Raw genomic sequence first — 14908 nt, 5'->3', positions numbered from 1 at the left:
TGATAAGACAAAAAGAGTACTCTGGGAAAATTCATCTGCAACTGGCACACAGGATAGATTTCAGAAATAAAATCAAGGAGGCCAGCAACAGGGGGCTCAAAGACTGCCAAGGGAGGCAGCAGGGAGCAGCATTTATAACACACCCAATGTTGCCCAGTGCATTTTCACGTCCATGGCTTCAGCAGATTTGCATGTGAGGCTCCTTCCTGATTTGCTCTGTCTGAAGGATCTGCCACCAAAACATTCCATGTGACAAGAGATGCGGCTTTAGGAGATACAGCCACAGTCAAACATTTCCTAGGAAACCAAACATAACTGAATGCAAAATGCTACCCCACACTGGGAAATAGCTGTGAGATTTGGTTATAGCTGTGTTTATTGTTCATTAAACTTTATGTAATAGGAAAATATGCTAAATTAATCCAAATGCAAATTAAATAAGTTAGATGTTGGAAATCCATGCGGTGTGTTGTGGGGATTGGAATAAAGCCTCTACCAACAATGAGAGTTTGTTTGGCTAAACTCACTTGTTTTAATACATTCTTTTCCATTTTCCCTGTTCTCAGGATTTTTCACGAGTCAGAGACAACAGGCATGTGTAATGATATGTCTGCTGAGCTGCAGGCCCTTTTCCAAAGGCCCCCCAGTGCCAGGGCACTGATGTGAGTTTTAACTAGATGATACACTTGAGTGCAGGCATGAGGAAGCCATATGGGAATTTTAGGTAGCAAGAGGAGAAAGATTATTCTGAAGGATAAGTAAAACCCAGATCCCTGCCTAAATCCTTTTTCAGAGATAAAGTTGTACCCCAAATATTGAGTATACACATGGGATAAAGGGGCTTTCGGCCAAATATCTTCAAAGGGACAGAGATACCTCACCTGTGGCCCAGGAAGACATATTACCTTTATAATTACAGATACACACAACTTGTCAGCTGATGAGATGTAACCAAAAGTTCACAAAAAACTGTAAGTCACAAAAACGAAGACATCTGGATAGAAAAATTCTTTAAGAACTGGGGAAAAAAACCTAAAGGAAATTTGTATTTATTTATAACATATATACATGCACATCTTCTTTTTATTTACATGAACATGTGTTTAGTTTTACTCATATATTTGGGTAAACCTGCAATTTATATTTAGTTGGGGACCAAATTACAAAAGGTATCCAGTGAAATAATACCCAGAATCAGATGCTACCATTTCCTATCAATGCTCCTGAGTGTTCTTGCAAACAGTTTACTAGGTTTGGCTGAATTATCATGAAAAGAGAGTTAAAATATTTTCAACCCACAGTGTACAAAAATCAAGAAATTTTTGTTTTATATTTCTCAGTATACAGTACATCTAAATGCTTCAGTCATATGTTACTAGTTTGGGGCAACATGAAACTCAGCAGAAATTGACAGATGATGTCCAAGTAGAAAAATTCTATTATTTCACACTAGCACTCTAGAGTACGCCATTATAAGAAATCTCATCATGTGAAATAAACTACAATGTCTCTTTGGAAGTAGATGCCACAGAAAGAAAAAAAAAAACTGGGAAACCAAGAGGCTCCTTACCCATATACATTATAAGGGTCTTTGCTGTCCAACTAAAATCCACTACAAAGCCCATTTTACTTATAGGTAGATACATCTATGTATAACTGTTCAGAACTGGCAAGGCTTTCTGCAGAAGGGACAAGGACAAGAGAGAAAAGAACTGAAAACATCTTAACAATTTCATTTTATATCTGAACAAGAAAACTGTATATTGGGATGCTCATTATAATCCCTGCATGCCTAAAAGCATCCCTTCTGGCAAGGAAACACCTAGTCCTGGTAGAAATGCTATTCATTTCATGAAAAGAACACTAGGACCATTGCACAACTCAGACTTTGCAAATATGCAAGGCTCAGTCATTCATCCAACAAATATATTTTGAACATCTATTCCGTACTTGACACCATGAATATTCTGAAACAAGGTCATATAAATAATTGGTAAAATTATGCAAGTTTTTCTATTACCTTGCACTTTCATGCATTTTACAGATTTTCAACAGTGATCTTGTGTAACCTTAATTGTCAAAAAACAAACAGTTAAAACTAAAAAGCATCAACAATGTAAAGCCCCCTCATTTTTTGTAGACGTGAATCAAAATAATAAGTGCACACCAGCATCTAAAAATCAAAATTAGAACAGTCAATGGCCAGAGCACTCCCTGGCATAGAAGCCTCCACTTTCCTGAAGTCTTCAATTTTTTTTTTTGTTTGTTTGTTTGAAAACACCTCTTAATTTCATTTGGCAAACAGACATGGATCAGGCAGCAAAGATCCACAGGATAAAGCTAGGTGAGAAAACAAACTATAATTCTAGGTAAAGAAAACAGGGACAACTAGCTCCAAGAGCCAAATCAATCCCTGCACCCACTGAGCTTAATCAAGTGTTATCAGAGGGACGGAGGGAAAAAGCAATGGGGACCTCATAAAAGAAACTCAGATGAGGAAGGGCCTGACGGAGACACATTAGCAGGTATGTAACTAGCTTTGTGCAGCTTCTATGGCTGCAGAAGGCTCTTTGACTGCAGAACATCTATAGCTAGAGTTGAAGGATCTTCTCTCTGCCCCCCACCAAAGAAAAACCCAGAAAACAAAAACATAGGTCCTGAAATATTCTACACTGCCAGGGCCGTTCTGGGACTCATGCAAAGCCTCAATTCATCCCTGGAGGTTGTAAGCTAAAGCATGGCACATGGTGTATTAAGAGATCACCCTTCCTCCTTCCCACCCCCAATCTCAAAGTGTAAAGGTGAAGACAGGTAAAAAGAAACAGGTGATGTCCACTTAGAATAACTGAGATTGGATCTATAATCAGCTTGAAACAATGGAGAGAAAGACAATGGTTGTGAGATGATGGTTTGCAATACATCACACAAAGGACAGAGATTCCTGACAGGAAGAAGACAAAGTGAGGGCTAAGACTGCCCCCAGCTTACCGCCTTGAGAGAACGGCAAGGGCATGGCAGGGAGGGGTCCCCAGGCAGAGACCTGCAGATTCCTTCAGATGAGAAGAGCTAAGGGTCAGGAGAGGGCAAGGCAGCTACAATGCACAGTGACATGGGTGAATCTTAAACACGTTCTATAGAGGGGGGCACCTGGGTGGCTCAGTAGATTAAACATCCTACTCTAGATTTCAGCTCAGGTCATGATCTCATGGTTCATGAGTTTGAGCCCTGTATTGGGCTCCACACTGGTAGTACTAAACCTGCTTGGGATTCTCTCTCTCTCTCCCTCTCTCTCTCTCTCTCTCTCTCTGCCCCTCCCAAGCTTGCCCCTCTCTCTCTTTCTCAAAGTAAATAGGAAGGAAGGAAGGAAGGAAGGAAGGAAGGAAGGAAGGAAGGAAGGAAGGAACATTCCATGGAGGTAGAGAAAACAGAAACAAAAGATCGCATAGTATATGAGTCTATTGATACACACTCAGGAAGAGACAAAGCTCATAGATGGTGACACAAATTAAAAGAGCAGTCCCTTTTGAGAACGGGAATGATAAGAGGGGCACAAGGGAACTCTGTAGGAAGATGGAATTGTCCTTTATCTCAACTAGGGCGCTAGTTACATGGTTGTAAATATTTGTCATCATGCACTTAAGATCCATGTGTTTTGCTGAATGCAAATTTTACCCTCAATCAAAAAATGCACTGTACCCTGAAAAAAACAGGGAAGGAAACCAAATTATACTTACTACCTTTATTTTACAAGAGAAAATAGTTTACATATTTTTTGCCTTTGCATGTAAATAAAAATATATATCGAAATAAATGTAGGAAATTATAAGTCTATATTGAAAAATACATGAAAATTGTACCTGTATGTGACTAACAAGGTAATATAAAATTATCTTCTGTGAACCAATAGGCTCTCAGTGGATTATTGCCATCACCATCAATAAGTAACTAGCCAGGCACACCAGAAATAAATGGGCTGTAATTAAACGTAAGTAATAAAATTGGCCTACGAATACAGCATCCTGAAGATGGCTGAAATGAAATTAGTGATGCTACAGATTCCAACAACTCACAATAATGTCTGGTAACTGATAGGACCCTGAGTCGTGGACACTATTTCTCCTTGAACCATAGGTCCAAGTATCAGCTGAGATTTGCAGAAATTAATGTTTTACCTGTGAGTCTCAGCTCATTTTCATGGAGAGTTATACAACACAAAAGCTGCCATTAGTCCTGGCTCTCACTGAGTAGTTTCTGTTTTAAAATCAGCAATACAAGAGATTTTGTGTTACAAAATTTTCCCTTCCTGATATCAAGGGAAATCATAAATGAGTGATTCCCAAGGACAACAAGCTAAAACCCACATCTATCAAACTGCTTTCAAGAATACCAGCACCATGATCCTTTCTCTTAGAAGACCCTGGGAATAAATGCCATCTCCTGACATCCTTTTAGCTACAGTAAATATCTGTGGGTCCAGGAATCAAAAACAGATGCAAAGAAGTGACTTAAAGGCATTACCTTAGGTCCTGCTGGCTCATGAATGCTTCTCTTTATCCATCTTACCTTCTGGCTCTTGCCTCCTATGGCACCAGGCTGCTCCTCCAGCCTTAGTGACTTCTCTGGACTCAGCCCCTGCCTGCCCAGACCTACCAAACTTGCAAAATGGCACTTTGATGGAACTTCTGATCTTATTACACCAGCAGATCAATCCTAATGAAGCCTTTATTTAAAATGAAGTAAAAAAGTTTTAAGATACGTCCCTCTTACCAAATAACAATGTAAATACTAAAAATTACAGTGTAATGGATGCAACAGAAGTAGTCAAGCTCCATGGCTAAGGTAAATCTAAATCCCTATGGGTTCAGATGTATTCTCTTTAAGAAGCTCTCCTTGAGGAATTCAGAGACGTCAGCTGTCCAGAGCTCAGATTTCGCAGTCAGACAAATAAAACTGAGTCCTTGTCCCCCTATCTAATGGTTTTATGACCTTGAGCAGACCACTTGACTTCTTCATGTCTCAGCTCCTTCATCTGTAAAACCAGGATCATAATAGTATCTACTTTCTACGGTTGTTAAGATGACAAGATGACACAACAAATTCAGCACAGTGTTTGCTACCCAGTTAAATGGTTAAAAAATAAAAGGTAATTGTGTATGTGAGAGGTATTCAAGGTAAAGAAAAAGGATTTGAAATTGAATAGATCATACTAGTGTTATTAAAAATCATCCAAAATTTAGAAAAAAAGCCGAGAGTTACACATCCCTTCAATGTTATAGAAGGACCTTGTTTAATAAGACCACCTGTGAAATACACACTTCTATGGGAAAATGTACCTGTGTTTGACAGTGATATTTATGATTAATTGGGCCCCAGACTCTGTGAGATGATTAGGCTGTCAGTTTTTGTTCAGTAAAGATATAATGGTAGGTAGAGAAGATAACACCAAAGGCTAAAGGTTTTTTCCCTATGAGACATTCACCAGTTTTACACTTAATCTAAATATTTCATAGTTTTTAATGCCTATCAATATCCCGTTCTTCAAATATTCTTTTGCCACAGTGTTTACATTTTTACCATCTTGTTGTTTTTCCCACAAAGGAGTTAAATAAATTTGGCACATATTCATTCTGTATTTTTAGGAGAGTTATGTTTTTAACTTCATGAAAATCATATTTGTATGAGTCAAGTTTTTAACTTTTGAAAATTATATCAAAGAATAGGCAAGAGTTCTAGATAGGCTATGACCTTCATAATTATAAATTCACTTCATCTTCACAACATTTCTGTGAGATAGGACCTATAAATATCCATATTGGGGGGGATACAAAGGAATTAATTAATTAATTAATTCCAAAGTAATAGAGCTAGTAAGTGACAGGATCATGATTTTTTTTTTTAAGTAGGCTCCATGCCCAGTGCAGACCCCAGGCCCAGTGCAGAATCCAACACAGAACTTGAACTAACAACCCTAAGATCAAGACCTAACCTACAATCAAGAGCCGGATGCTTAACTGACTGAGCCACCCCAATGCCCCTGGAGTCATGATTTTAACACAGGCCATCCAATCCACATCAGACGTCTCATTCACTATGCCATATGACATATATGGAGATTGCAATAAAGTATAACAATGGAAATAAGAAGATCTAGATCAACAGAGAATAAAAATATAAATATTTAGGGATATGGGGAGATATTCTAATTCTGTAAGATCTAACAATATTATAACTAAAAAGCCTTATCTTAGTATTAACGCAGAAGTATCTAAAGTGTTCAAAATTCCATAATATAATCAAATTAACAACCAGGAACACAGAACTTCTCTTTTTCCCACCCTACATTCTTATTGGGGTGTCTGTAAAGACTTGACCACCTGGTATTTTAAGCATTCTAGTAATTAGTGATGTTAAGCCATTATTATTTCTAATAACGACAAGGTGGTAGCAAATCTAATAAGAATGTGAGCTTTAGGGGCGCCTGGGTGGCTCAGTCAGTTAGGCCTCCGACTTCAGCTCAGGTCACAATCTTGCGGTCCGTGGGTTCGAGCCCCGCGTTGGGCTCTGGGCTGATGGCTCGGAGCCTGGAGCCTGTTTCCGATTCTGTGTCTCCCTCTCTCTCTGCCCCTCCCTCGTTCATGCTCTGTCTCTCTCTGTCTCAAAAATAAATAAAACGTTAAAAAAATTAAAAAAAAATAAATTAAAAAAAAAAAAAGAATGTGAGCTTTAATGTCGTATAAACCTGGATTCAAGTCCTCACTCAGCTATTTCTTGTGTAACCTCAGTATTCCCATTGTTAAAATCAGGACAATAGCATTTCTTCGGGTTTTTGATGATTAAAGGGATGACATCTTTATAAAGGTCCTCATAGAGTGTCAGGAACATATAAGGACTTGACAAATGTCAAATATTATTAGTTACAATAAAAACTATCACTACTTCTATTTATTAAGTACTATCATACTCCCTGTGCTGTATCAAAGCTTCAAGAGGTTAAGTGACAAACTCAATGTCAGTGTTAAGAGTGAGCATTGGCATTTAAAGGGCTTTGACTGTAAAGCTAATTAAGTTAATGGCTATGCTCCCTTTTATAATTTAATAAGTTATATACATTACAAGTCAACTTTTAAAATTTTTAGTTCATTTTAATTACATTTCTAAGATAAATGTCCAACAATGGTTCCATGAAAAAAAGATTTGGGCCAATTAGTTCTCATCCAGGACTCAACATGGAGAGTTCTGTCCCAAAGAAATGAGCACCATAATGTACTAAAGGAAATGAGAAAATCTAATAATTTTTATACTTTGAAAAACGTATATCATGCAATGTTAAACACAATAAGGCAGAGCACAAACTTTATATAGAATGTGATCTTAACCATCCAAATGCCTAGAAAAAAGAATGGAAGGAAATAGCCAGAATGTTAGCACTGGCTATAGCCTGCCCCTGCCCCTCCCTCCCACCCTCTCTCTCTCTTTCTCTCTCTCTCTGTCTCTCTCTCTGCTTGCTGGAATGATGTTTTTCCTTTCTGACCTTCTTTCTTACATATATGCTTACGAAGGACTTACGGATTTTTCAAAACTCATCTGTCGATTAAAAATTTCTTAATAACAGCAGCTCTTCTTGGAGTCTCAAACCCAGGGACAGTTGATGTCTCTCCACTTTATGAGCCCTCACTACATATGATTTATATTTCTACTGAAGCACCTCCATGTGCATCATCCCCCATTAGAATGTAATGTCTTTGAGAACAGGAATGTATCTTATTCATGATCATTATCTGCAAATAAGACATGTCTGGTGAGTGAACGAATGAATAAATGATAAAGTGTCCTAAGCATCAAATAACAATCTTAATAATGAACTTCTCAGACATGGCCTATTTACTGGACAGGCAGAGGCTGAAGACACAGGTAGGCATTAAACACATAACTGAAAGCACAGACACACTGTAGTCTTGTACTTTGAGAATTATCACTGTACAAATAACAACCCAGACCCATAACTAAGGCCAGTGTATCTATATGGACCCAAGAGACAGAATTAACATACACATGTCTGTCGTCTTGTTTGTACACTAAGTAATGCATATATTGCTCATTTTTTTCTAAAGCCTGAAAGGGAAATGTGTTTTTAACAGATTTAATCAATACACCAACCTACATTAAAAAAAATAAACCCACACAATAAATAAAAAGCAAAAGGCCAATCAATAGCCAACAGTGCAGCTTAACAGCCACTCCAGCAGAAAACTATCTGAAAAGGCGCTTCACACTCCACTGTCTGCACGATCCACAGCTGCTTGCTATTGATTTGTTGCAAGCAAAGAACATCTATTATAACATGCCAGTGTGAACCTAGCAATTTCTCCAACAAGTAGCCCACAATGTAAGACTAGCAATGTAGCACAGGTAGCTGGCTGCTGGGGGTGGGCTGAGGACCCACATTTCTTTATCCCCCAAAGCCATTATAAACATCTGATTTCTAAATCCAGTACCTTGTTGTGTTTTAAGCATTCACATGCCACAGACTGTTCCACATTCACTTTTCTAGGGCACTGAAGCAATAATGAGACCCCAGAATTTTATACAACTGAAACTAGTTAGCATAACCATGCCTCAAGGTAACTTTGGTGGTAAGGACTGATGTGAAGTATTTAAAACCACTGTTTTCATAAGGTCCCCAGAATGCCAATGCTTTTGTATATGTGTGGGTACGTGCCAGTGAGCTGGATTTTGTGCAACATTTTGTGATGTTGTGTAGAGAGGAACTCAACAATAGGTTGCACTGCCCACATTACAGGAGAGGGATTCTGGATTTGTCCAATGGGGTGATGGCTACAACATACTGAAACCTCCCAGGCTCTTAGTCCCGATTTTAAATACCAGTAAGAACCCAATATCCAAAATGAATATCCCTTTAAGAACCTTTGTAAGTTTCCATTTCTTTTGTTTTTCTTAAAATGTAGACCCAACATTGTGTCATTAAGTGGGCATTCAGGTGGTATGCACCCTATGAGAAGAAGTCAGCCCTCTCTGTTTTGAATTTTTCAGAATGAAGATTATCTTTGGATAATGCCATTTCTTGTCCTTCCGTAGATCTTAGTGGATCCTACAAGAACTCAAAATTACTTTTGGGATGATTTTGTCCATTATAGTTTTAAATCAGCCCTAAAAGTCACCTAAAGGAAACTCCCTGTGATTTTGCTATTACATAAAATGGTAGAAGATCCTATCTTAAAACTATATAAGACAATTAGTAAATCAATTATGCCTGGGTTTCCAATCAGATGATTTCTGTTTTCTATTCAATACAACAGTGTCACTCTTCCACAAGGTAATCAGCCATGGAGAATACACACCACACCTCCAGAATCACTGTATCAGCTTTGAACACTGTAAGACTAAACCTGAAATTCACCCCACTGCCTCCATCAACCCACTATGCTCTCATAGAACATGATGGAATAAAGTCAAACCCATCCATGCTAGGTCTACTCATACTAAATGAGATACAGTTTCTAAATGTAAACTCTACTCATGGGGGTGATACCTATGTGACAGCACCTCAAAGTTGTCAAGCAAACACTCAATTTGGCAAACAGGCAAGAAAAACCAAAGGTTATAAATGAAGGAATCAATGCTAGAAAAAAATGTGGAAAACCCTAAAATGCAAACATTTCTTTAGGAACTCACAAATCATGCTCAGATATAAGTAATTGTTTCTATCCATGATGAATTGAACTGAACCCTTTATTTTGAAAAATATCAAAACCTAGCATTTTCCTATTAAACAAGCTTCTATTCTTGGATGTGCAGTAAGAAATTGAGATGTTTTCACTTCCATTAACTGATATCAATCTGCTATCCTGAAAAATATCTCATGGAAAATGAGAGATCCAAACCTTCTCCCCATCCCCCCAAATTATCTTTTGCCATTAGACAGAATCCTTAACCAACCACAGGGGCCTATGACAGCATTGTAGGAAATTCAAGGTATTTTAGATATATGCAACATTCTATAGAATACACTACTCCTAAAAAGTGGGTAAAGGTCAGTTTTCCTTCATGACATTCCAACTGTAATATCATGCTCTATTTCTGTTTGTGAGGTCAAATGCAGGCCACCTTGAAATACATGTTACCAAAGCAATCACTGATGGCCTCTGTGTTCTTCCACACCAGACTCAATCCTGCTTTTCTCTACATTCCTTCTTCTTCATCATCCCTCTTCTTCCATTCACTTATTTTATCTTTTCCCCTTTCTTTGCAATTTTCCCCATGGCCTTCACCAATGATAAGCATGAGTTCTGTTCAAATCTGCCGATGATACTGAATGAAGGCTTATGTCCTGATACAAGCTAAGCTACCAAGAATTTGCTAACACAAGCCCAGAGAATATCAAACAGGTAACTTAATTTTGAAGATGTTTGTGAGATAAAGCAGCATAGCATAACTCTAAAGGTCAAGGTTGATATAGAAAGTAAGGATCTATGACGTAAAGAGGTAAGGTTGACTTTTTAGGTGAAACAAATTGGCTCTGATGCTAGTTCCAAAAAAAGAAATTCCTCCCAATACTTTAAATGTCGATCACTGGATATAGAGACACCCAATGTACAATTTTAAGCAACCTTAAATGTCAATCATTAGATACGGAGACATCCATTGTACAACCCAACACTATGATGCATGTGGTTGGTTTTATTAAAAATTTATTTCTGCGCTTTATAGTAATATCCAGTATATCTGAATTCTGTATATCCCTTACATTCTGCCATCAAAATGTACTTGTTCACATTTCTAGATAGTCATCTAATCACAGAAGCCCTGGTCTGCTCTCAAGAGCAGACCAGGTGAGCAGTTTCTTTTAATGACTTGGGCTCAGAGGTCTTCTACAATAAAAAAATTCAACTCACTTGTTTGCAGAATACAATCCAGAATACATTACCCTAGGCCTGGGTATCTCACATACGGTTTTGAAGGATAAGGTGCTGCTGCCACAAAAAAAAAAGCTGACCATTTCCCCTGTTCTAGTACTTCATTATACACTGACAAACTGAGTCAGATAGTGCAACCAGTCTTCATTCTGGACTGAGACACAATGGGCTCTTTATAAAGTCAGAAAAAAACATCACAGAAAGCTAGAAAAAATCCTAGTTGATTTTTAGCAGAAAACAATGCCTGGGACTGGGTGGCAGAAAGAAGTTTGTCAATGAGAAAAACATGTATACGTACCTTCTGAAGAGTGTGCATTTTCATTGCAGTTAGAGTAACTTACCTTTCTGTCTTTTCTATGTGTAGTCTCGTCCTGACCTTTTTCTACCAGGAGTGCTTTGTATTTATGATACGGAATAAACTTGGGAGGATAAAAAAGCATTATACCACCATTTAGGATAAAGAGCTTTCCTAATGAGTCCTATGCAGGCAAATTGGAGGAAAAATAAAGAGCATACAGCACCATTCCCCAGATATTCTGGATGGGTCCATAACTGCCTATTTCTGAGTTAAACAGTATTTCCAAATTATCAGTGTGGACACAGGACTTTCAATAATACCAAGTACTTGGAAAAGAACAATCTGATGTCAAACTTTCTGTAGATACTGTGCCTTTTGCTTTACAGATAGAGAGCCATATGCTTACAGTTAGAGGAATGAGAATCAAATATTTTTCTCTCTACATCGATAGAGTCCCCACTTGTTTCTCCAGGTATATCTTAAGAGACTGATGAAGCACATGAAGATAAAAAGCTATGAGAAATATGGGAAACAGAACAAGAGGCAACCACACACATGAAAAAATAAAAGTTGAGAAATAAGTATTCAAGGAAAACCAACTAAATATGTAATCAGTATAATCAGTGCCTGCTCCCACTTAGGCAACCATAATATGACTTTAGTATTTGCTCAGATAACACCATGCATCTTTTTTTTTTTTAAATAAAACCAAGAGGCCACTGACTACAAGTTCAGATTGTAAAATAAACTCCTACCCTGAAGGCTACGTTTAGAAAATCTGAAGATTAGCAGGACCCACTAGGTCAGGGCTTTCAACACATCTCTTTGCAATAGGTATTCAGAAAATTCAGCTGTTTGCTCATCTTTAAAAATAGCCATGTCAGGAAAATAACACAAAAAGGAAGTGAAAACACAGACTATAGATTCCCACAGTATTGAAGTATCTCCACCATCAATTCTAGAATCAACTTCATGAAATCGGTCTTCTAGAATTAAATCAGCTCATGCGCCTGAGGCATTGCTAGTGCTCAAGATAACAACTAGCCCTCCTCCAGTATGAACCACATTCACAGATACATACATATAAGTATACTCACAAAATAGAAATCATACATAAACAGAATTACTACGTATATATAAACCAAATAGATATTAATAAACTTAGCCAGAGGAAATTTCTGACATTTGCAAAACCCCTGAGAATGCTTTAAACGTCTCTAGTTAGAAAAAGATAATAAACTCTGAACATTTTCATCATTTGGAAAATCTAAGAAATTCTCTAAACTCAGAATTTTGAAGAAAATAGCTACATTCCTTAAACATCCTCTGAATTCTAGACAATGCAAATGGGAAAGTCTCAAAATTGTTATCCAGATGACTTAATTAATGGAAATTAAACTGCTTAGAGCAAAAATATTGGCTGAATTGTTTTTTGCTGCTCAGCCACACACAATCTAATCTAAAGAAGAAACATAGGGAGTAGGCAAATGGGAAAACATCCAGTAATGTTGAGCAAGAAATGTCTCTTTGCTCTTCCATTAAGAGCACCACTCCTTTATTTTCCAAGTTTCTGGAGGAGGAAGTTGCTTACACATATTTCAGAAGAGCCATCCTTTTACATATTGCCCCTTAAGGTATCTCCAAACCTCTAAATTCTGCAAAAGAAATCACAAGTATAAAAAGGTTGGACTCACGATCATTGCACTGGTTTCCAGAATATGATGTCATGGAACAGTCGCAGGTGAAGCCTTCCCACTGCTGCATGCAGACCCCCTGGTTGGCACATGAATCTTCCTGGCAGGTGGTACTTGGTCCTAGTAATTCATAAGAAGAGGGGAAGAGGAGAAAAAAGGAGAGAGAAGTGTTAATAATAAACCAAATTCAAAGGAATCACTTGAATTTGCTACTCTCATGCCCCCAAACACTCAAAAACACAACCGCCAAAAATTTCAACTCTATATCATGCAACAAGAGTCAGTATGTACAAAAGACTACAGAAATACACACTTAGCCACAAACTATCAACAGTTACACACATAAGGGAGAGGGCTGAACACACTGTTCTCTCTTAGGCAGACTTTGCAAGAGCTTCATCTCTACCATCCAACTAGAAAGATACTTCATTTGGAGCATGGTCTAACTGTATAATGCTAAAGCAGAAACATTTATTCCCATCACTCTTATGAATTAAGAAATAAGAGTCCCTAAAGTTTACTTAATGACATTAAAAAATGTTTGATGATATGAAGAGGAGGAGAAAAGTACAGCCAACATGTATTGGTGCTTTGTAGGTGGTAAGTGCTGGGTACTAAGCACTTTGTCTACAGTATCTTATTACGCTCTCCAGTGACACGAAGAGGTAAGTAATTATGACTATCCATTTCACAGATTAAAAGAAAAAAAAAACTTAGCTCATACAAGTGAAATAATTTACCCAAGGTCACATATTAGGTAATGAAAAGACCCTGATGTCCAACTTAGGTTAACTATCTCTGAGACCCAAGCTCTTAACTACATTAATTGTTTTTAAAGGGTTACTTCTCAGACCATCACCCGGGAAGTTGTTAGAAATACATATTATTGGGCCCCAGACCTACTGAATTAGAAACCTAGGAAACAGGTATAAATTTGTGTTTGCACAAGCTTTCAGGAAATTGTGAAACAGCCTCAAATTTGAAAACCAGTATACTGCATCATGCCGCTGCTACAGGTTTATAAGAAAGTGTATTCAAAAGCAGCGTTCATATGCCAAATGATGCAAAACAAAATTATTTGAAAGATAGGAAGAGAATATTAGAAATTAACTTTATTTAAAATTTCTTACTATTTCCATTTTTGTGTATCTTCCATAAGCAAGCAATATATAAGTACTCCATTCTCAAACATATTTTCTGGATATGAGTGAGCAATTGAAAACGTTTGGTGATCTTTATCATACAAATTACCATTACAATTTCTCTTTAGGTCAGCCTGAGGCCTCTCTTTAACCATCCTCTCCTTTTCATTTCTATCTTCTGCCTAACCTTGGGATTATATATATAAACCTGCACCTTTGGAATTATCTGAGCTAACAGGAAAAACTCCTAGAGAGCCTCAGCAAAGGAGGTGAGCCCTTTGACTCATCAAATGTATTACTCAGGATCTGATGCAAAAAAAAGCAGTTGCCAGAGTAAAAATATATCCACTGCAATAAGTGCACATTTCACAATTTCCAAGCAAAGCCTCACACAGGCAGAGAATGTTGAAATGTATGCATGCAGAATCCTAAGGATGCATGTTCAAAAGAGACTCGTGACTACAAAGGGTTTGTCTTCTGGGTGGCAAGACATTTTGTATTTATTCATGAGGGGTGGAAGCAGCACAGACCGTCACTCCTAACACAAAGCTATTAGGATATGACATGAGAAAGTTCAAGACAATTACTAACACTAGGGGAGCAGCACTGCTGCTGGGTCTCTGCAGCTCCTATATGCCATGTGGTTCCCCCATGTGGAGATGAAAGGAGGTTCATGGTCATGTTCTCAGTGGGTCTTAAACTTGAGCATTGTGTAGTACAAGTTTCATTAACAATGGCAAATCAGGACAGCTTCTTTCAAAGGATAAAAGTTTCTGAGAAGTCCACGGGGCTCCCTGACCAAACAGCTCTTAGCAGACAATGGATTAGTAATTCAATTGT

The 14908-nt window shown here is 37.8% G+C and overlaps 1 protein-coding gene across 32 annotated transcripts in view; it reads right to left on the bottom strand.

Annotated features, from left to right (window-relative positions):
- The window catches only part of NRXN3 (neurexin 3), a 1570655-nt gene that overhangs the window by 779311 nt on the left and 776436 nt on the right, over positions 1-14908 (bottom strand). For all 32 annotated transcript variants that reach the window (XR_008417276.1, XR_008417277.1, XM_053889672.1 and 29 more), the window contains one exon: positions 12927-13046. Coding sequence is in view for 30 of the 32 variants with exons in the window: in XM_053889672.1 (XP_053745647.1) it covers positions 12927-13046 (120 nt within the window). In the remaining 2 variants the exon portion in view is untranslated. The remainder of the gene's footprint in view (positions 1-12926; positions 13047-14908) is intronic.

Source organism: Panthera pardus, unplaced genomic scaffold, assembly GCF_024362965.1.
Source record: "Panthera pardus isolate Hobbes unplaced genomic scaffold, ASM2436296v1 HiC_scaffold_24, whole genome shotgun sequence".
Taxonomy (NCBI): Eukaryota; Metazoa; Chordata; class Mammalia; order Carnivora; family Felidae; genus Panthera; species Panthera pardus.
This window is presented reverse-complemented; position numbering and strand designations above follow the sequence as displayed.